Here is a 24,203-nt window from a genome sequence, read left to right on the forward strand (position 1 = left end):
TAGTGGCAGGAAATTATGTCAATGGCAGGAAATGCTACCACTGGCTCACAGACTTTTCAGGGCAATGAAACTTGTGCAGCCTTACTGCTTTTGAGAGTTCTTAACTAAGTGGAAGTACTGTACTGAATGCCTATTATATACACAACGGTTGGTGGTGGTATCTCACGGAGCCTCGAACTCCCACGCTTCCCCCACTCTTACAAAGAAATGTTTCTTGGGAGAGCACATGCAAGAGGCAACGGGAAAAAGCGCACGTAGGCGACTCTTCCTTGGATTTCGGGTAAAGTAAAAAGACTAGGAGCCTACGCCCTGTGGTTTTTTTTAGGGTGGGGCTGGTTTGCAAGTCTGTGAGTGGGCTCCTAAGTATTTGGACTGAAAACGAGAGGTTCTTCTGCCCGGACACTGAGCGTTAAAGAGTCAAAACCCAGCAACTGACAGCGGTGGGAAGGAAAGGAATCGCGGGAAGATCTGTGCCCACAAGTTAGACAAACAACAGACCCTACCCAGTACTCGGAGTCTCCCCAAGTTGGGTGGGGCCTTTATCCTTTCCGCTCTGCCTCCCAGAATAAGAGAAAGGGGTTAAGGGGTCGAAGGGGGTGCTCTTCCGCCCCCACGCAGTCTCCGCGCTTCGGCGTGGCCGCTCCTTTAGCGGCTCCCCCAGTAGCACAGCGAGATCGCAGTTAGCCTTGGGAAGGGGCCCCGGCCCCCCCCTCCTCCGTGCCCAACAGCCGATGGATCCCGGGGCTCTCGCTGTCCCCAAGGCCGGCGGGGACTGCGGGAGCACTCACCAATTTGGGTTTGTTTTTCGTTTCCTCTTCGTTGAGGGCCCGGTTCCCGGAGCTCCGCTTGTTGCTCCGGCCCCCACCGGGTTCCTCGCTGCCGCCTCCCGCGCCCGACGCCGCCGCCCCGGGCTGCTCCATCTTTCTCCGGCCCTAACACCTGTGTCCTGTAACCCCACCTCTCCTCAACTTGGGGAAGACCCTCGGGGTGCTCCCGCTGCCCCAACTGATCCGGTATCACCTCTTCCTGTGTGAGAGTGTGTCTGTCTGGGGAGCTGGTTCCCGGCTCCCAGGCACCCCCAACGACGCAACACGCCGCAGCTGCCACTACTCGGCGCTGGGGCAAGCCCTGCCCCTGAGCAGCTGCAATAACCGCGGTCGCTGGCGCCGCCGCCCTTAGGGCGGCGTTTAGGGTGCAGGGAAAGTAGGTGACTATCTCTTTAAAAGGGCCTCGACACACGTGATTCATCAAAGTACCCGCAGTCAGCCGCCCGGGCGCCGAAAGCTGCTTCCTACTTCCAGTGCCAAGCGGGCCCCAGCTACTGAGCATGCCCAGCACAGCGACCGGAGCCAGAAGAAAGGACAGGACTTTAAACTGCTGTTAAGCACGGATTTCACTTCCTTAGTGGCCTAGCGTGAAATGGAAGGGAACTAGTCAAGAGAAAGGAGGTGTAGCCTATTTTAAAGATGGGGAAACTGAGGCCCGTACGGATTCAAGTGTGAGTCACTGGCAGGTCTACCTGAGTATCAGTTCCACTAGTGTGGGCCACAGCACCTTCCCCACAGAGGCCTTTCTGGGGGTGTGGTCCTGCTAAGCTCTGTGGGAGGGGTGGATTGGCAAGACAGCTGGCATCCTATGGGAAAACCACCACTGGGAGTGCTGATTAATTGCCTGGACAGATTGTATGGGTCAAAGTGGAAAGGGGGGTGCTTTGTATTGCTATGACTGCTTTGCGATCAAAGAAATACAGTTGTTCCTTTATTCCCATGCTGCTGGGTAGTAGAAGCAGCAGGCATCCACTACTTAATCTTGGGGGAAGAGAAGCAGTTAAGGCTCTTTAACCAAAGCACCTATAGAGAGTTAGCAATTGGATTGAGTGCTATTTTCAGTTTCTGGAACTAGTTTAGGTTCAGGGTTGGGAGAAAGATCATGTGTGTCAATGCTTTGTTTAAAATGTAAATCTCTAGACAAATGCTAGGTATTTTTGTGCAGCAGCTGCAGGTACTGTAAGCATTATTAGTCATTAGTGCTTGAATTGTCAGGAAGAGGCCCATGCTATATTTCTAACATCTAAACAGGGCCTTCTAAAAATAGTGTTTACACTGAGAACATTACAGAGGAGTGCAGGATTCGAATGAACAACCATCATAGAATAAGAACACATATGCTAGAGAAGCCTGAAATGTAAACTCAGATACTATTAACATGTCCATATGCCTGTTATCCAGATATCTTCAGGCTATGATTTCTTTTGCCCTTCCCTTCAACCTAAATTCAGCTATGCTGAATCTAATTGCTTTATGAGCATATTGATTGAAAGAGCAATAGGATAAATTTGACCATGCTATAGATATGATAAGGCAATTAACTGGAAGAGTAGAGTGAAAAGAACCTTATATATCTAAAAACAGTTTTAATCCTGGCTTTGTCATTGTCACTAACTTTCTTTTTAAGCATGCAGGTGGTATACTACCCAAAAATAGCACAGAAGAGGAAATACATGCTCTCAGGATGAACAAGGAACCCTAAGGTAAATTTGCTTGGTCAAAGTTTCTGTCTTGAAATTTGATGTATATTTTGAATAAGACTCACTATATGCACACAACCATATGTTATTTAAATTATTTAAATGTTTCCCCTCCTGAAAAATTGAGTAAAAATGCATGCTACAGAAAGACATGATCTATTTATCCAATGCTTTCATCTAATTTCCTGTTTAAGAGATGTGGATATGGGTGAGAATCCTCCAAACTCAAACATGGCTCAATAATCTGCTCCGTGGGTATTTATTAAGCTCCTTAAGGTATACCAGGTGCTATACAGAGTGATTTGAGTTAGAAGGATGAAGTGAACAGACTTTCTGCCCTTTAGAACCTCATAGTCTACTGGAAGAGACAGACCATTAAAGAACAGCACTTCAGTACAACAGATATGAGCAGGGAGCTCTTAAGGTACATGAGGGAAGTAAACCACCAGAATTTCAAGGTTCCAAGATGCTTTCCCAAAGAGAATGATGTTTGAGCTAAGTCTTAAGGATATAATTAAAGTTTGTATTTGTTGACAGCCTACTGTTAGGTACTGTGCTAGGCATTGTAGATACAATAGTGAACAAGACAGATGTGGCTTGCTCTTATAGGGCTTTCAGGCTATTGGAAAGCATATTAAACAAAACTATGTTGAGCAATCACAAGGCAAAGAGAGTGAAGAGCATTTTGGGCCAAGGAAAAGACAATAGCATGTGCAGCAACCCTATGGTTAAGAAATTGAGGACATCTAGGGGAAAAGGCTTCTGTTGCCAAGAGAAGTAGAACAGATAAGCAGTTTCCAGATCATGAAGGACGTGTAGGTCTCATTGGTGTGGTTTTAAAAGGGAGAAGGTGTTGTAATGCAAATGAATTCTGTTTGTAGTGTGTATATAGACTTGAAAATGTATTGACATTATTTTGAATATAAAGTTGAGTTTCACTCTCCTCAGACCAAGTGAAGCTTCATTTTAAATCCAGTTAGAGGTATGTGTAAAAGATGCATAATCTTTACTGCAAGAACTGAAGAAGTCTCTTCTTGATATGGCTTACATTTGACTTTACTATGATTATCTCAGCCCCATTTTCATTCTTGATGTTTGTTTTTTAGCATTTTGCTTTAGTTAATGTAAACAGTAATTAAGCAAACACCCTTCCTCCCTACATCAGGGTCAGTGGTCTCTCCTGGAGGCTAACACATGAAAAAACCACTGCTGTCCTACAAGGATTTGTCTACTGATTATGAACCAGGCACTTCACCAATACAGTCCTAGGGCTGATCTAATTGCACCTACATTCCTTTATTTTTACCTTCCTGGGACACACATATAGCTTGGTGGATGTAGAAACATCTTTTCTTTCATGCTGAAAAAAGAAGGAGGCTACTAACATCAGGATATCAAAAGTTTATGTTAGACTCGCTAACCTCATGATGTCTCCCTCTGGCTTCTCACGAGTTTAGCACCCAGTTAACATTAAAAACTGAGCCCCAGAAGAAAAGAAAGATAAAAGGCTGCTAGGCTCTGTCTTTCTTCAAATTGACCTCAGAGTCATTTGTTACCCCAGAGGTTTCTGATGAGCCTCATAGTATCCCTCTTGCTTTCTGTGTCTCCCTTTGGATGAATGTTCTCTTCTAAACCATCTGGGTCATTAATAGAGAAATGAAAGGAAACATGGATTAGACAAAAATGAGACATAACCACCATTAGGGTCGTGGAAAAACATTTGTGATATAAAGTTTGTCTAAGAGTAGGCAAGTATTTATCAAGCATATACTATGTGCCAACACCAAAATAGATGCCATGCAGAAAAAAATACCAAACATTCTGCTATAATAGATGCCATGCAGAAAAAAATACCAAACATTCTGCTATAATGTCATATATGTCTTCCTGAAGAATTTCCTGTTCTATAGAATTGCACACTGAGAAGAACAGGGATTCTATGGAAACATGGTTAGGGAAGATCACTTAAAACCAATGCAGCTTTATAATCAGAGCACTAATGAAAACAACCATTTTAATAAAAACATTAACAAGGTTAAATCTCCACTGGCATTTGCTCCAGCATCACAACCCTCAGTGCTTAGTAGCCGTCATGCTTCCTCCTTCCTGATGTGGATCCTCAAGGGCATTCACTTTTAAGATATTATCTTCATCAGAATTAAAATCTAGTTGAGAAGCACCTGAGTGGCATAGTCGGTAAAGCTTCTGGCTTGGTTTGGGCTCTCTTCGAGATCTCCTGGTCCTGAGATCCAGCCTAAAATTGGGCTCCACAAGGAATCTGCTGGAGGTTCTCTCTCTTCCTCTCCCTCTGCCCCTCCCACTTGTTATAGTGCTCTCTCGCGCTCTCTCTCTCTCTCTCTCTCAAATGAATAAATCTTTTTTTAAAAATCTAAATGAAGAGTACCCAACTTTTTCAAAAATGTGGTAAAATTTCTTTACAACATCATTATCAGTAATCACAGCTTCACCAGATAGTTTAATGCAAGGAACTTACAGGTTGTTGAAACCACTAAACCAGTCATAGTGAAAGGGCAGAGTCTGGTGCAAGATTCTTCTTTTTTTCCTAAAAGTATTCATATATCGTTAGGACTTAAGCTTAATTGTGAGAAAGCTTGTTCCTCATCACCTCAAAACTTAAAGTGCTAAGAAAATTCACATGTAAACCAACTGGACTTCCACCTTATTTTGACATAATTCTCCTATTTACCAATTGCTAATGTGGTATTCATGGTACACAAACACTTGTAATGAAACATATTGTAAAATAGAAAATCTCTGCCCTCAATAGCTATAAAATCTACTTAAGAAAACAACAAATTTGTGAAAGGGTAATTGAAAATTATATGCCTAACTTAGAGATACTGAATCTAAATTCAACATGACATGATAAATAGGTAAGATTGGTTGGACCTAGAATAGATGAAGAAGTTTTGAAGGAGAATGTAGAACTTGAGCTGCCAAGCTATGAAGCAGAAATCAGATGTGAACAGGCAAAGCAAAGAAAGGAAGTAAGGAAAAGACAGCATATAGAAAGGTCTGGAAACAATACTGACCAATAATGTTGAGGAGCCAGTGGAGCTTGAGTAGAATGGTGAGAACATAGATGTTGAATAATAGTCGGAAACATACTTGTCCCTCTGGCATTTTCCCAGCATGTAAGCAGCTTTGAATATAAGACACAGTGGTAGTAATGGGTTAAGATATTTAGCAGGAATGTTACAAAATAAAGAAGTAAGGAGCTAGTCTGGCCCCTAGCATGCAGAATAACTTTTTATTCTTTTCTTAAATTTAAATTTAAGTTAGTTAACATAAAGTATAGTATTGGTTTCAGGAGTAAAATTTAGTGATTCATCACTTACATATAACACTCAGTGCTCATCCCAATAAGTGTCCTCCTTAATGCTCATCACCCATTTATCACATCCCTCTACCCACCTCCCCTCCAACTACTTTCAGTTTGTTCTTTATAGTTAAGAATCTCTTATGATTTGCCTCCCTCTCTGTTTTTATTTTTCCTCCCCTTCCCCTGTGTTCATCTGTTTTGTTTCTTAAATTCCACATATGAGTGAAATCATATATATATTTCTCTGACTTCTTTCATGTAGCATAATACACTCTAGTTCCATCTACACCTTGGCAAATGGCAAGATTTCATTCTTTTTTATGGATGAGTAATTTTCCATTGTACATTTTTACCACATCTTCTTTATCCATTCTTCAATCAATGGACATAGGCTGTTTCCATAATTTGGCTATTGTTGATAATGCTGCTATAAACATCAGAGTGCATGTATCCCTTTGAATTAGTATTTTTGTGTTCTTTGGGTAAATATCTAGTAGTGCCATTGGTAAGTTATAGGGTAGTTCTATTTTTAAGTTTTTAAGGAACCTCCATACTGTTTTCCAGAGTAGCTGCACCAGTGTGCATTCCTACCATCAATGTAAGACAGTTCCCCTTTTTCTGCATCCTTGTCAACACTTGTTCTTTCTTGTGTTGTTGATTTTAGCCATTCTGAAAGGTATAAGGTGATATCTCATTGTAGTTTTGATTTGTATTACCATGATGATCAGTGATGCTGAGCATCTTTTCACATGTCTGTTGGCCATCTGTATGTCCTCTTTGGAAAAATATCTATTCATATCTTCTGCCCATTTTTTAACTGGATTATTCATTTTTTGGGTGTTGAGGCTTTTTTAAATTTTTTATTTTACGTAAACTCCATGCCACATGTGGGGCTTGAACTCACAATGGGTATTGAGTTTTATAAGTTCTTCATATATTTTGGATACTAATCCTTTATCAGATATGTCATTTGCAAATATTTTCTTCCATTCTATAGGTTGCCCTTTAGTTTTGTTGATTTTTTCCTTTGCTTTGCAGCAGCTTTTTATTTTAATGAAATAAGAGAAAAACAAATACCATATCATTTCACTCATATGTAGAATCTAAGAAACAAAAGAAAGGAGCAATGGGAAAAAAAAGAGAGGCAAACCAAGAAACAGACTTTTGACTAGAAAGAACAAACTGTTACCAGAAGGGAAGGGAGTGGAGGAATGGATTAAGTAGGTGGTGGGAATAAGGAGTGCACATGTGATGAGTACCAGGTGTTGTGTGGAAGTATTAAATCACTGTATTGTACATCTGAAGCTAATATTACACTATTAACTAGAATTCAAATAAAAACTTAAACAAAGAAGGGAACAAACTGTTCCTCTCCATAGATTATATACAGGAAACAAAGAAAAAGAATGAGTAGACAAGAATTACTAAAATGTTGGTGCAAGGAAATAAAAACCTAGTAGCAAACTGGAAGATAGTATCTCAAGGTATTTGTCTTTTGCAGCCAGAGCCATGCCAAGGATCCTGGTACCTAAAACCTAAAGGGACTAATTACAGCAGGACAGGAAAGCTAAGAAGCTTCCTGAAGTCACCAACAGGAAGAGTCTGGGCAGGCTAGTAAAGCAGAAAGGATTATGTAACAGTAGGCAGTAGGCAGACAGCTAGACTCTAAAAGTCCAGTAATGGATGTCCTGGCAGGCAGGCAGAGAACAGAATCCAGTCTGGCAAGCAGATAAGGAGGAATCCAGTGATGAAGATTGAGATTAAGAAACAAATTAGTAATCTTTTAAGAGGTCTGGCAAGATACTGCTATACAAGGCAGGGCACCAGGCCTAAAGAAATTAGCATAACATGAAATCTTCAAAGAGAGGCAGATACAGACAGGCAAATAAAAGATGGCAACAAAGACACTCAGTTTCTGTAACTCCTCTGTGAGATCACAGTAGGACCAGAAGTAATAGGTCCACTTGATGCTAAGCAATCAAACTATTAAAATACTCTTCTTGAATCCTCTCTGACTACGGACAAGATTGGTCCCAATGGAGGAAAAGTAGACAACGAGAAAAGGCCTGGAAAAAATAATGACCAATAATGGTCACTTACCTGAAGTATAAAGGTTAATGTGTTCAGTTGTGATGATTACAGGGATTGGGGCTGGAAGCCAGCTAAAACATAGTCCCACAAAAATTAGTCCAAAAGACTCTAGGGCCAATTTCTCCTTTTGCGGAAAGTGTTGAGACTAATAGAGGCTGAGAATTCCCAGATTCATGCCACCTATGGTTTTATACAATATACTGAAAGCCAAGCCTTTGAATTTTATATGGAAAATATGTTGCTAACAAAGAACAGACTTCCCTGCTAACCAAAGTCCCGAAGCCCCAAAGCAATTTTCAAGAGTGCCTTAACAGAACATAAATGGTAATTGTCCAGTCTTTAAGTTAGTAAGACATAGGTGTAGTAATAAACAGTGAGGGGAGACTTTCAATTTACTTGCTAAATTACATGGATCAGAGAAACACACATTAGTGTTAATAAGGGTGATATTTAATACTTAATAGGGATGCTATATAAAGAAATTAGTATGCATAAACAGTCTCTTGAAGATAAATGTAGCTTAAAAGTGAGACTAAAATTATGCAACTAAAATCTATTGTCTCTTTTACCTTGTGATTTATTTTCTGACCTTTTCAAAATATAATTATGAAAATTAAAGAAGACATGTTTGACATCTGTAAATTGTAACTTGTTTTCATATCTAGGCATGAGTAGTTAGACAAGTCTTAGAAATAGGTTTATTTTGGGGCACCTGGGTGCCAGAGTTGGTTAAGTGTTGGACTCTTGATGTCAGCTCAAGTCATAATCTCAGAGTTGTGAGATCAAGCTCTTCTCTCTTTCCTTCTCCCTCTGCCCACCCCCCATACATACATGCACTCTCTCAAAAAAGTTTGTTTTATGTATTCTCCCACATAAATTTTAACAGCCTTATTGATATATAATTCACAAATCATACATTTCACCCTTTTAAAGTGTACAATTGGGATCCCTGGGTGGCGCAGCAGTTTGGCACCTGCCTTTGGCCCAGGGCGCGATCCTGGAGACCCTGGATAGAATCCCACGTCGGGCTCCCGGTGCATGGAGCCTGCTTCTCCCTCTGCCTGTGTCTCTGCCTCTCTCTCTCTCTCTCTGTGACTATCATAAATAAATAAAAATTTTTTTAAAAATAAATAAAGTATACAATTCAGCAGTTTTTAGCATATTCACAGTTGTATAACCATCACTGCAATCAATTTTAGAATATTTTCATCACACCAAAAAGAATCTTGTCTTTAACTATAACCCCTCTTCAGTCCTCCCAAACTACACTCCTCCCAACCCAAGGCAACCACTAATCCACTTTATATTCTAGATTTCCCTATTCTAGACATTTACATAGATAGAATCTCATAATGTATGGTGTTTTAGTAATTGGATTCTTTCAATGAGAATAATATTTTCAAGGTTCAACCATTCCACATCAATTTTTATTTGTTCATTATTACCTATTTGTTTCTCAGACATAAATACAGATCAGTTATTTAAGCCACGTCCCCTGCTATACACACAATGACAAGCTATACCTTACTTACAATTGCAAAGAGTTGATATTCTCATGTGAACACCAATCTTGTCCTTCCTCTCCTGGCAAAAGCAGGAAATATGGGGTTTGATTTTTCTATACAATGATATAATAGAAGAATTTCCTTCTGACCCAGGGCCTGGTGTCATGGAAATGACCACAAACACCATATTTAATCAAGTATATATTATGTACCAGAACAACTTTTAGAAGTTTATATAAACTTAGTAAGGGGATCCCTGGGTGGCTCAGTGCTTTAGCACCTGCCTTCGGCCCAGGGTGTAATCCTGGAGTCCCAGGATCGAGTCCCGCATCGGGCCCCTGCATGGAGCCTGCTTCTCCCTCTGCCTGTGTCTCTGCCTCTCTGTGTCTCTCATGAATGAACAAATAAAATCTTAAAAAAATAAACTAAACAGGACAACCCAGAAACCAATTACATTAAATTACATATTACCTAACATAGTAGTGGCAAATACATAGTTCTTATTTTTAAGTCTTCCAATCCACAATATTATTTTTCATAAGATTTTATTTATTTATTTCAGAGAGAGTAAGTAAGAGGGCAGGAGCAGGGGCAGTGGGAGGGGGGGCTGAAGGAGAGGGAGAAGCAGACTCTCTGCTGAGCAGGGAGCCTGACATGGGACTCAACTTGGGGCTTGATCCCAGGACTCCAGGACCACGACCTAAGCTGAAGGTAGACACTTAACCGACTGAGCCACCCAGGCGCCCCATTCCAACATATTAGAAGCTAAAATGTGCATCTACATTGGCATCAGATTCATTCATAAAGCCTTCTTTGAGATATGCACATTAATTTTTAAGAAAATTTTTGGAAAAGACCTTTGATCACTGGGTAATTTCTTGAGTACTAGACGTGAGGATATCCATTTTATTGCTGCTTTTATTTTATTTATTGTTATTTTCTTTACAAATAGCCTCATAACACTGGGCTTCTACTGTATTCAAAACAAAAACTAATGTGAGCTGCCATCTCATCAGTACTAGCAGCTTCACCTGACACCCTGATATTATATAAGGGTAGAACTGCCTCTAAATCCTATGAACCAACCCTGCTTTGCATCAAAACTTTCATCCTTTAATCATTCATCATGTTGTTATTTTATACCATCAAAATGCCTGAAAGTCTTGGCTTCAATATTGGCCAAATTAAAATATACAAGGCTGAGCTTAATCCCAAATCTACAGAATAAAGCATTTCCATTGCAGGCAAAGCTCTATATGTGATCTTCCAATAATATATGACTGTCTTTAGATTACTTTTTCTTCTTACAACATTTTTGATGATTAAATGTGATGTAGGACTATAAAATAATATTTTAGCTAGCATATTAGAACTTAAACATATAGTTTTAATTATGTTAACAACCATTGAGTAGTAAATATGTCCAGGGCATGGTGCTAAGGATACTTGAATGATAACACTATTCATGATCTCATTTGACTTAAGATATATACTCAAGCCAACTGATAAGAACTCATCTGACTGAAAAAGAATATTACAGAACTATAAAGGAGGAAGAGAATGGGGAAGGTCTTATGGAAAAGCTGTGCCTTTAAATATCAGGACCCTAAAAGTTGGAAATGAGAGGAAAGTGCTTTTAAGGGAGAGGGAACGACATGGGTAAAAAATTAGAGAAAGGAAAATGTAGGCTAGGTTTGGAAATTGAATAGACATCTAATGGAGCTGAAGGGTCGATTTTATGATTATGTAATGGGAAGTAAAGCTAGGAAAGAGGCACTAAATCAGGAAGACTTTGAATGCCATGCTGAAATTTATTCTGTAACTGTGGAGAGTTGACAGAAATATATGAACAGGAAAAACACGATTAGACCTGTGTTTTAAGAACAATGCTCTGGCATTAGTGTTTAGAATGGTTTATAGATGAGAAACTGGAAGCAAGGAGATAAATTAGGACACCACTTTCAAAAGTCATTCTCTTATTGGAGAATGAGTATGTTAGCTCAACCTGACTGCCAATTATAGGAACCTGACTTAGTGCAGATATCCAGAATAGTCCAGAGAAGGAGGAAGTAGAAAAGTGAGTCAAGGTAAAACCTGCTAAGAAAAACCAAGAGTCAAAAAATAAACACAGTGCAAAGGACTAAAGTCCCTATTAAATTTGGCTTGTGGATCCAAGAGTTTATAAGTTACAGCCAGGATCATAACTAGGTGTCTTAAGGGAGGAAGGAAAATCAATGGTAAACAGCATGGAGGCATCCATAGCTTAACTTGATGGTTGGTGAACATGAGATGCATTATTGAGTTGGGCTGGTTCAAGGGACCCAAAGCAGTTAATAATATATGTCAATGATAGATATGCAATAATAAGACTATGATTTAGAACAGTAGAAGAAAGATCGGAAAGATGGGAACAGACTTCACAGGTCATATTTATAGGATTTAATGACCTGATATAGGAAATGGGGGGATGGGAAAAGTAGAAGGTGATTCTGAGGTTTCAATACTGAGTTACAGGGAGAGTGATAATTTTGCAATGCAAATTGGGAATTAAAGAGGAGAAATATATTTTGAAAAATATAATGCTGATTGCCTACAAAATGGGTGACGGGCACTGAGGGGGGCACTTGACAGGATGAGCACTGGGTGTTATTCTGTATGTTGCCAAATTGAACACCAATAAAAAATAAATTTATTATTTTAAAAAGTATGCAGATGAAGACATCATTAGACATTAGATCTTGTGTTTCTGAAAAAGTTTGGAGATAGATGAAGATTTAGAGTCATTTACGTAGCAATATTAGTAGAAAATGTGGTAGTAGGTGAGATCACCAAGGAAGAGACTGGGGAAGGTTATGAGAACCAAAGAAGGAGGGTTTGTTGAAAGCTCATTTTGACTATGGGAAGGGGAAAGAAGTCATCCAAGGATTTAGCTTAGCAGGTTATTACTCATGGTAGGTGCTAAGATTTCAGTTCAGTGTGACAGGGATGGTAATGGTACCATACTACTGGCATGCAGATTGGGAATCTGGGAGGAGAAATATTTTTTAAACTGGATGGCTGGATGCTAAGAAAAAAATCGGACAGGTAGGATGGGATCCTGGAAAGTGCAATAACAGATTAGAACAAATTATATATTATAACAGTGCAGAACAAATACATTAATTTTGAAGAGATGGTAGCTAGCTAGCTAACGTCAGAAAGGACAAGGTCTTTGGTGACATTAAAGACAAATCAGGAAACTGATGAGCAGATTTCTTTTTTGGAAACAATACACATTTGAAAGACTATAAATACATTAAAATAAAGCTAACATTGCTTAGAACTCCACTTCTGAGATTGCTTTCAGAAACAGTTCACCAGCCAAATAGGAAAAACAGCCTAGTATTTTTCATAGAATAGTCTTGACATATATGTGTGTCTGTCAGCTTCTTTCTCTTTTACTTGTCTCTCTTTTTTCTCCCCTGCTTCTTTAGTTCATCATTCTTCTCACCCTGCCAGATGTAATAACTTAAACCATTCACTCCCTATTCCATGAAAGTCTCTGCTGGTGTTGGCCTGTGACCAGATACAGAGTACAGGGTCTATATAGGGTGGAGACTAAGTCTAAGGTGTCAAATTGAAACTAAGAATCAGGGGGAGCCATACTCAGAATGTATCAGAAACTGGACTGACTTCCATAATTTTATTTGTGTGCTAGAAGCCTACTCTAAATGCTAGAGGTTTATAACATGCAAATGACAGTAAAATAAGGATTGCTTAGATATATCCTTATACACTAAAAAGCATACACAAAGCACTCAGATAAATATTTTATTTATCATGTTAATATATATATATAATACAAGCATGTCCATTTAATAATGACACACATACAGAAAGAAAATTAGTACAAATATGAATATGAGAAACCACATTTATGTTGGTTAATCAGGAGTAGATTACATTTCATTTTCTAAATTTATTTTTCCTCACTATTACTTCTAGAATGCTGAACTAGCTTAATTTGGACAGTTAAAAACACTTTGGGAATATGTTTCAAGAGCTTTTGAACATAAATCCTACATCTTGATTCTGAGTTCTTACCTCTAATGAGTATATTGCATTTCTGCCTTTAGGGTAACCCCAAGATCCTTGGCTCTAATTTATTTATTTTGAAGACTTTATTTATTTATTCATGAGAGACAGAGACATAGGGAGAAGCAGGCTCCATGCAGAAAGCCGGACACAGGACTGGATCCTGGGACTCCAAGATTACGCCCTGGGCCAAAGGCAGGTGCTAAACCACTGAGCCACCTAGGCATCCCATTGGTTCTAATTTAAAGACTTGGCCCTGGGTGATTATGGCAGATCAGGGTCTGTAGCCACACCTGCCAGCTTTGCACATCAAGGCAATTCTCAAAAAAGGGCTTAGAAAACAAGTGTGGGGGTGGGGGGGGAGCAGCCCAGGTGGCTCAGCAGTTTAGCACTACCTTCAGCCCCAGACATGATCCTGGAGACCTGGGATGAAGTCCCACATCAGGCTCCTGGGAGCCTGTTCTCCCTCTGCCTGTCTCTGCCTCTCTCTCTCACGAATAAATAAATAAAATCTAAAAGAAAAAAAGAAAACAAGTGGGGAGATAGGTGGTTAATATATATACAGTGTTGACCAAAGACAATGGTTCTGAAAGTATAGTCTGCAGACCAATGGCATCAGCATCACCTGGAAACTTCTTAGTACTTAAAATTCTGGAGCAGCAATCCAGACTTACTGTATCAGAAACTATGTTTGCGATCCAGCAATCTGCTTTAACAAGCCCTCCAGGTGATTTTGATGCATGCTAAAGTTTGAGAACCACTGAAGTAGAAGAAAACAGTCATGAGCAGAAGGGTTATAGGACAGAGGAAAAAGAAAAACCAAGGTACCAGCAAGGGAGATGACATTGCATGAAGGAGAGGAATACTGAAGGCGTAGTATATTGAATTCTGTCATTCCAGCTGCCTTCTCAAAAAAAAACAAAAACAAAAACAAAAAAGAAAACCTCTTCCATTCAGATGTTTTAAAAGTGCTAAACTGCATGTTTTAAATGTAACAATAAATGGAATGAAATAATAAGCCATATTTGAATGGAGGGCAAGAATAGAGTCAGGGATAAATGGTGTATGATATGGATCAAATCCAAAACAGCAGGAACTTTCAGGAGTGGAGCAAAGCAAAACTGGTAAATGAACAAAAGAGATGAATTGGTTGCTTCTGATGATTTAAGGAAACTCTAATACCCTGACACTCAATACTGTATACCAGAGAGAACAAGTGGCTCCAAGGCTAGGAATAGGGTCAAGGGGAGGGGATATATTTATTTTCCAAAATAATCTGAGTGGGTGCTTGAAAGAATTAAGACATTTAATGTAATCCACACCCTTGATATTTCAGCAGGGAGTATGGCTTATAAAACTGCTTTATTCTACATTTACAGCTCTCAACTGTGCATGGAATTCCTAATGCCAACATAAAGCAATGGATCTATGAGGAAGTCAATATATTTAAATCCAAATAAGATGGTTTGTGAACCAGCCTATATCATAATTTATATACATTCTGCTAGGGGACTTTACGGTTATCAGTAACTCAAAGTCTGTAAGGAGAGGAAACTAGGACTGGGGATCCCTGGGTGGCGCAGCGGTTTGGCGCCTGCCTTTGGCCCAGGGTGCGATCCTGGAGACCCGGGATTGAATCCCACATCGGGCTCCAGGTGCATGGAGCCTGCTTCTCCCTCTGCCTATGTCTTTGCCTCTCTCTCTCTCTCTCTCTCTCTGGACTATCATAAAAAAATAAATAGATAGATAGATAGATAGATAGATAGATAGATAGATAGATAAATAAATAAATAAATAAATAAATAAATAAATAAATAAAAAGAAACTAGGACTGGTAGAAACCCAGATATTTGGGGTAAAGGACCTGGGGGAACCAACTTATCTGTAAAGTATTGGGGAGAGGCAAAGAGGTGGTTAATCAGTTAGGAAGTCTTAGCAGTCTCCACTGTAATGCCAGCTGTTGTAGGTACCTGACTATCTAGTTGGGCAAGTAAACCAAGGCAGTGAGGGATTCATGCAAAAAATGCCTTCAGAATCAGGCAAATAGTGACCTGCCTAAGGCAAGTATCAGATCCATCTGCGTGCACCACAGCCCAACTTCTAAACAAAAAAATAGTCTTCAACCTATTTTCCAGTAGGACTCACCTGGCTGATAAAGATCCTTGGTTCAAATCTCTGTCCTCCTCTAGTTGCGATATAATTTGTGACATGTTACTTAGTCCCACTGTGCCTGTTTCCTCCTCTATAAAAAAGTGTGTACTTCATAGTGCTGATGAGGATTAAATGATATAATATAGTACATGTCAGATGTCAAACTCACATACTCATGGTCTGCTACATAAAGCAGTGAATACATTGGAGATACTGTTATGAGAGGAAGTGTATATTATGGTTTGCTCCACTGTTCACAAGATGTTGGGATCTCAGCCAAGTATTTTAAATTTATTATGCCTTAGATTCCTCATAAATAAAATGAGGTTAAGAATAATACCTCCATTCTAGGTTGCTTTGAAAATGAGATTAATATATATAAAATGCTTAGTATAGTGCCCGGCACCTAATAAGTACTTGCTAGGAGTGCCTGGGTGGCTCAGTTGGTTAGCTGTCCAACTCTTGGTTTTGGCTCAGGTCATGATCTAAGGGTCATGAGATTGAGTCCCATGTTAGGCTCCATGCTGACTATGGAGTCTGCTTAAGATTCCTTCTTTATCTCTCTCCTTCTCCCATTGCCTATCCCTCTGCTTGTGTGCTCTTGCTCTCTCTCTCTCTCTAATAAAATAAAATCTTTTAAAAAATAATACTCAATAGATATTAACTACAATTATTATTCCTAGAGTTCTGAGTAATTCTCTGAACTCCTTATTTGACATATACTTGACATACAACTGGCTTTACATGTTAAAATTCTTTTTTTGTTGTTTTGTTTTGTTGTATATTTTTTTATTGGGGTTCGATTTGCCAACATATAACACCCAGTGCTCATTCCGTCAAGTGCCCCCCTCAGTGCCCATCACTCAGTCACCCCCCCACCCCGCCAACCTCCGCTTCCACTATGCCTTGTTGGTTTCCCAGAATTAGGAGTCTCTCATGTTCTGTCACCCTCTCTGATATTTCCCATTCATTTTCTCTCCTTTCCCCTTTAATCCCTTTCATTATTTTTTATATTCCCCGAATAAATGATACCATATAATGTTTGTCTTTTTTCAGTTGACTTCACTCAGCATAATACCTTCCAGTTCCATCCACGTTGAAGCAAATGGTGGGTATTCATCGTTTCTAATGGCTAAGTAATATTCCATTGTGTATATAGACAAATATTTATCCATTCATCTTATCATGGACCCTGAGGCTCCTTCCCCATTTTGGCCATTGTGGACATTGCTGCTATAAACATTGGGATGCAGGATTCTAAGTTTTTCACTGCATCTGTATCTTTGGAGTAAATCCCCAATAGTGCAATTGCTGGGTCATAGGGTAGCTCTATTTTTAACTCTGAAGAACCTCCATACAGTTTTCCAGAGTGGCTCCACCAGTTCAGATTCCCATCAACAGGGCAAGAGGGTTCCCCTTTCTCCACATCCTCTCCAATATTTGTTGTTTCCTGCCTTGTTAATTTTCCCCATTCTCACTTGTCTGAGGTGGTATCTCATTGTGCTTTTGATTTGTATTTCCCTGATGGCCAGTGATGCGGAGCATTTTCTCATGTGCTTGTTGACCATGTGTATGGCTTCTTTGGTGACATTTCTATTCATGCCCTTGCCCATTTCATGATTGGATTGTTTGTTTCTTTGCTGTTTGGCTTAATGATTTCTTCATATATCTTGGATACCCGCCCTTTATCTGATACGTCATTTGCAAATATCTTCTCCCATTGTGTAGGTTGCCTTTTAGTATTGTTGACTGTTTCTTTTGCTGAGCAGAAGCTTTTTATCTTCATGAAGTCCCAAGACTTCATTTTAGCTTTTCTTTCCCTTTGCCTTCATAGATATATCTTGCAAGAAGTTACTGTGGCCAAGTTCAAAAAGGGTGTGGCCAGTGTTCTCCTCTAGGATTTTGATGGAATCTTGTCTCACATTTAGATCTTTCATCCATTTTGAGTTTATCTTTGTGTATGGTGAATGAGATTGGTCCAGTTTCATTCTTCTGCACGTGGCTGTCGAATTTTCCCAGCACCATTTTTTAAAGACACTGTCTTTTTTCCAGGGGATAGTCTTTCCTGTTTTGTCCAATATTAATTGACCATGGAGTTAAGGGCCCATTTCTGGGTTCTCTATTCTGTTCCATTGAAATATTGTCTGTTTTTGTGCCAGTACCATACTGTCCTGATGATCACAGCTTTGTAGTATCACTTGAAATCCGGCATTCTGATGCCCCTGGCTCTGGTTTTCTTTTTCAATATTCCCCTGGATATTTGGATTCTTTTCTGATTCCACACAAATTGTAAGGTGATTTGTTCCAACTCTCTGAAGAAAGTCCATGGTGTTTTGATAGGAATTGCATTGAATTTATAAATCTCCCGGGGTAGCATTGACATTATCACAATATTAATTCTTCCAATCCATGAGCATGGAATATTTTTCCATCTATTTGTGTCTTCCTCAGTCTCTTTCAGAAGTGTTCTGTAGTTTTTAGGGTATAGATCCTTTACCTCTTTGGTTAGGTTTATTCCTAGGTATCTTTTTTTTTTTTTTTTTTAAAGATTTTATTTATCCATTCATAGAGACACAGAGAGAGAGGCAGAGACACAGGCAGAGAGAGAAGCAGGCTCCATGCAGGGAGCCTGACATGGGACTCGATCCCAGGTCTCCAGGATCATACCCCAGGCTACAGGCGGCGCTAAACCACTGCGCCACAGGGCTGCCCTATTCCTAGGTATCTTATGCTTTTGGGTGCAATTATAAATGGGATTGACTCCTTAGTTCTTCTTTCTTCAGTCTCATTGTTAGTGGACAGAAATGTCACTGACTTCTGGGCATTGATTTTGTATCCCACCACACTGTCGAATTGCTGTATGAGTTCTAGCAATCTTGGGGTGGAGGCTTTTGGGTTTTCTATGTAGAGTATCATGTCATCTGTGAAGAGGGAGAGTTTGACTTCTTCTTTGCCAATTTGAATGCCTTTTATTTCTTTTTGCTGCCTGATTGCTGAGGCTAGGACTTCTAGTACTATGTTGAAGAGTAGCGGTGAGAGTGGATATCCCTGTCTTGTTCCTGATCTTAGGGGAAAGGCTCTCAGTGTTTCCCCATTAAGAATGATATTTGCTGTGGGCTTTTTGTAGATGGCTTTTAAGAGGAATGTTCCCTCTATCCCTACAGGCTGGAGAGTTTTGATCAGGAATGGATGCTATGTTTTGTCAAATGCTTTCTCTGCTTCTATTGAAAGGGTCATGGTTTTTGCTTTTTCTCTTGTTGATGTGATCTATCACCTTGATTATTTTACATGTGTTGAACCAACTTGGCATCCTGGGGATAAATCCCACTTGGGCATGGTGAATCATGTTCTTAATGTACTGTTGGATCCTATTGGCTAGTATCTTGTTGAGAATTTTTGCATCCATGTTCATCAGGGATACTGGTCTATAATTCTCCTTTTTGGTGGGGGTCTTTGTCTGATTTTGGAATTAAGGTGATGCTGGCCTCATAAAACGAGCTTGGAAGTATTCCATCCCTTTCTATCTTTCCGAGCAGCTTTAGTAGAATAGGTATGGTTTCTTCTTTAAACATTTGATAGAATTCCCCAGGGAAGCCATCTGGTCCTGGACTTTTGTGTCTTGGTAGGTTTTGGATGACTGCTTCAATTTCCTCCTGGGTTATCAGCCTGTTCAGGTTTTCTATTTCTTCTTGTGCCAGTTTTGGTACTTTATGGTTTTCCAGAAATGCGTCCATTTCTTCTAGATTGCCTAATTTATTGGCGTATAGCTGTTCATAATATGTTTTTAAAATCGTTTTTATTTCTTTGGTATTGGTTGTGATCTCTCCCTATTCATTCATGATTTTATTCATTTGAGTCTTTTTTCTTTTTAATAAGGGTGGCTAATAGTTCATCTATCTTATTAATTCTTTCAAAGAACCAACCCCTTGTTCTGTTGATCTGTTCTACAGTTCTTCTTGTCTCTATTTCATTGAGTTATTCTCAAATCTTTATTAACTCTCTTCTTCTGCTTGATGTAGGTTTTAGTGGCTGTTCTTTTTCCAATTTCTTTAGGCGCAAGGTTAGCTTGTGTAATTATTTGAGTTTTTTCCAATTTTTTGAGGGATGCTTGTATTGTGGTGTATTTCCCTCTTAGGACTGTTTTGCTGTATCCCAAAGATTTTGAGCAGTTGTATCTTCATTCTCATTAGTTTCCATGAATCTTTTTAATTTTTCTCTAATTTCCTGGTTGACCCTTTCATCTTTTAGCAGGAGGGTCCTTAACCTCGACTTGTTTGAGTTTCTTCCAAATTTCTTCTTGTGCCTGAGTTCTAGTTTCAAAGCATTATGGTCTGAAAATATGCAGGGGACGATCCCAATCTTTTGTTATTGGTTAAAACCTGATTTGTGACCCAGTATGTAGTCTATTGTGGAGAACGTTCCATGTGCACTTGAGAAGAATGCCTCCTTCCTCTAGGAATGAAACCATTTTCCTAATCCAATCAGTCACAAGGGCAAAGACTACTTCTCCTTTAACCCCACTAATTAGAACACCATCCTTTTACTGTCAATTCTGCACTGACTTTCAATCTTGATTTTTGACAAGAGAAATATTCAGTGGGGAAATAGTAGTCTTTTCAACAAATGGCATTGAGTCAGAATATACACATGAAAAACAATTAAGTTGGATCTCCACCTCACATCACATACAAAAACTAACTCAAAATGGATCAAAGACTTAAATGGAAAAACTAAATTTATAAAACTCTTTTTTTTAAGATTTATTTATTTATTTATTTATGATAGAGAGAGAGAGAGAGAGGCAGAGACACAGGAGGAGGGAGAAGCAGGCTCCATGCCGGGAGCCCGACGTGGGACTTGATCCTAGGACTCCAGGATCGTGCCCTGGGCCAAAGGCAGGCGCTAAACCACTGAGCCACCCAGGGATCCCCAATTTATAAAACTCTTAAGTGAAAACAGAGGTGTAAATATTCCTGACTTTGGTTTCTTATATATAAAACACCAAAGGCAAGCAAACAATAACAACAGATAAATTGAACTTGATTGAAATGAAACACTTTTTGTACTTCAGAGGATACCATCAAGAAAGTGGAAATATAATACACAGAAAATATTAAGGGTCTAGAATTTAGAATATATAAAGAACTCTACTCAACACTAAAAAGACATAATCCAATGTAAAAATAGGGCAAAGGATTTATATAAACATTTCTCAAAAGAATATATTAAAATGGCTGATAAGCACATGAAAATATGTTCAATATTGGCCATTAAGGAAATGCAAATCAAAACCAAAATGAGATATCACTTCATACTCACTATCATGGCTACAACTGAGAAAACAGAAAATAGTAAGTGTTGGCAAGGATATAAAGAAATTAGAACCCTTTCTGGTACCAATGTAAAATGATACAGCTGCATTAATGAACATTTTGGCAGTTTTTTAAAAAGTTAAACTTAGAGTTGCCATATAACTCAGCAATTTCACTCTCAGTTATATAACCAAGAGTATAGAAACTATATGTCCTCACAAAAACTTACACGTGAATATTTATGCCACCATTATTCATAATACTCAAAAGATGTAAACAACCCAATGTCCATCAACTTATGAATGGATAAATTAAATGTGTTATATCCATACAATGAATATTATTCAGCCATAACAATAAACTGATTCATGTTACGACATGAATGAACCTTGAAAACATTATGGTAAGTGAAAGAAACCTATCATAGACAAAAGTAAGTTAGTGGTTTAAACCTAGGGGTTTAGAGGAGGAAGAATGAGAACTACTAATGAGAATGAGGTTTATTTTTCAGGTGATAGAAAGTGTTCAGGCATTCTAAAATGGTGATGGTTGCACAATTTTGTGAATGTACTCATAATCACTGAATTGTTTACTTTGAAAGGGTTATGGTATGTGAATTATATCTCAATTAAAAAATAATTCTGAATGGTGAACAGCCATAAAAAATAGAGATGGTGTTTCCCTCCAGAGATTACTGTCCATTATAAGTGATAAACTCAGGATTCCCCTCTTAATAATGTACCCTACTGCATGGATCTTCTAGTCTTCTTTAAGTTACCCGGTGGGAATTGGAGTTCAGGGAGCTGGTATAAATACTGATGTTACTGGTGTTAATAAACTTTTCTTTGACTTTGAGCCTGGAGTTTTGTGTCTTCTGCCAGCATCTATGAAACTGTGCCCAACTAACTTGTTAACTTGTATATATAGTAAAATCTCAGACCCTTCGAAATTCTTGACAAGGACCATAAAATTAATTTAGTTGAACCTTCTCATTTTATATATTTCAAATCTCAGTCATATAGCTTTGAAGAAAGCTAAGGAAGAAAACATTGGTTTCTTATGGAATGAGTTTATCAACCCTTAATAACTCTGCCCTTAAGTTAGCATTTGTCATACCATTTATCTTTTTGTTTCTTAGACTCATATCTGTTAAACTCATACCATTTTAAATATACTACTCAAAAGAGGATTCTCTGACCTTTTCTTTGTGGCATTTGGTGACCAAAAACCTTCTTCTACTTCTAAGAGCATCTTTAAAGACTAAAGAGAGATCTATAATGAAGATTCACTAGTATATGCAGAGAACTGTAGGACAACTTTTATAAGATAGATATCTGCTAAGTGATAAAATATTTGATAATGAGTTGGGTTATCTCACGACCTTTGACCCAGTTCTTATATATCATTAGAGATTATTCTAGTTTTGGCAAACAATTCAGGTATACATTTTTTTACTGTCCTTGATTTCAGAGTTCTTATATATAGCCTTGAGTTCAACAATGGCTTAACTTATAAAAGCCTATCAAGATGGATTTTTAATTTGGATAACACACGTTGCAAAGTCATGACCATCACAGTAATACAAAAAATGAACATATTTAAGCTGTTTTTTTTTTCTGCAAATAAAAACACTTTATAAAGTTTTATAAAAAAAAATCTATATCAAACAAGTTTTAAGTCTTTAGGCAAAACACAAACTAGATGAATAAACCAAGTCTTTTTTTTTTTTAATTAATTTATTTATTTATTTATTTTATTTATGATAGTCGCACAGAGAGAGAGAGAGAGGCAGAGACACAGGCAGAGGGAGAAGCAGGCTCCATGCACCGGGAGCCCGATGTGGGATTCGATCCCGGGTCTCCAGGATCGCGCCCTGGGCCAAAGGCAGGCGCTAAACCGCTGCACCACCCAGGGATCCCAATAAACCAAGTCTTAAAAATAATAAGCTCCAATACCTTAAGCAGTAGTATTAATTGGGCAGTATTTAGGGTTTAATATATTCTTTTACCTTGATTGGGTCACCATGGGTCTAGCTGAATTTGATCCTTCATTATTGCATTTCCTCTGTAGTAATATTCAGCACACTTTTTTGTACTTCCTTGTTTATATTGTTTTCCCTCCTTTAGACTGCAAATTCTTCAAGGTCAAGAAATGTATTGCCTTGGTCTTTCTAGCCCAGCACCTATGCCAGTGCCCAGAACAGGTATTCAGGAATGGATATTTAATTCCCCACACAGATCAGACTTTAGAAAGGTAACTCACAGTCACAAGTATTTTGCCAAAAAATATGTTTTAAATTTATATGGAATCATTCTTTGTATTAATTTATGTGGAAACCTGAAATAATAATTGTTGTGTGCTGAATTGTGTCCTCATAAAATCTATATGTTGAAGTCCTTAGTATCTCAGAATATGACTTTATTTGATAATAGGGTCTTTAAAGAGGTAATTAAGTTAAAATAAGGTCAATAGGGTAGAATCCAAATGACTTCTGTTCTATAAGTAAAGTTTAGGATATATAGAGGAAGACCACGTGAAGATACAGGGAAAAAGATGGCCATCTGCAAGCTGAAGAGAGAAGCCTGAGAAGAAACCACCATGCCAATACTTCAGTCTGAGACTTCCAAACTCCAGAATTGCAAGAAAATAAATTTCCATTTAAGCCACCCAGTTTGTGGTACTTTGTTATGACAGCCCTAGCAACTCATAGGATAACTAAAAGATTCTTTTGGTAAGTATGGAATTAAAAATAGAAAGATCTCATAGTCCTATGGGAATATTTATATACATTACAGGAGAGCCTCTTTTGTACAGAAAATATAACTTTACTGTGACCCAGTATTTATTTTTTTCCTCTAGTATCTTTCCTTTACACAAATTTGCATGTGCACTGACAATTCCATATTCCCTGTCTCTCTTCTCTCTAGGTCTCAGGGTTCTTCTTTTTTTTTTTTTTTTTTTTAACAACATAATCCCTCAGCTCTTGGGTAGAATCATAGTAGAAGTGAGTTTATTTCTCCATCACATCCTATACTTTCCTAAGTATCTTCTGACATCTGTGTGACTATCAAATAGATATCACATTTATCATATCACACACATCACTAAATGAACTAAATAAATTATCATCTGTTTTTAATTTGTTGCAAACTCACTAGCACAATATGTGAGCCAGGAAATGTATCTTAGAAAGTTACAAA

At 38.6% G+C, this 24,203-nt stretch overlaps 1 protein-coding gene and 1 long non-coding RNA gene across 8 annotated transcripts in view; one reads left to right on the forward strand and one right to left on the reverse strand.

Moving 5' to 3' along the window:
• DIAPH2 (diaphanous related formin 2) overlaps positions 1-1,210 on the reverse strand; it is a 1,055,757-nt gene extending 1,054,547 nt beyond the window's left edge. For 3 of the 6 annotated variants that reach the window (XM_077888176.1, XM_077888175.1, XM_077888173.1), the window contains exon 1: positions 789-1,209. In XM_077888176.1, the coding sequence (XP_077744302.1) occupies positions 789-920 (132 nt within the window). In that variant the 5' untranslated portion in view covers positions 921-1,209. Of the gene's footprint in view, positions 1-788 lie in introns of all 6 variants that reach the window. The other 3 variants (XM_077888178.1, XM_077888174.1, XM_077888177.1) reach the window with 2 other exon arrangements.
• Positions 1-23,857, forward strand: LOC144308036 (uncharacterized). Of its 2 annotated transcripts, none has more exons than XR_013374687.1 (4): positions 1-280; positions 2,455-2,530; positions 16,748-16,799; positions 22,770-23,857. It is a non-coding gene; the product is annotated as an uncharacterized LOC144308036 (long non-coding RNA). The 2 variants fall into 2 exon arrangements; XR_013374686.1 differs by lacking the exon at positions 1-280 and adding an exon at positions 293-1,498 and having other exon boundaries at positions 22,770-23,817.
• Positions 23,858-24,203: the final 346 nt, after the last annotated feature.

This window comes from Canis aureus, chromosome X, assembly GCF_053574225.1.
Source record: "Canis aureus isolate CA01 chromosome X, VMU_Caureus_v.1.0, whole genome shotgun sequence".
Taxonomy (NCBI): domain Eukaryota; kingdom Metazoa; phylum Chordata; class Mammalia; order Carnivora; family Canidae; genus Canis; species Canis aureus.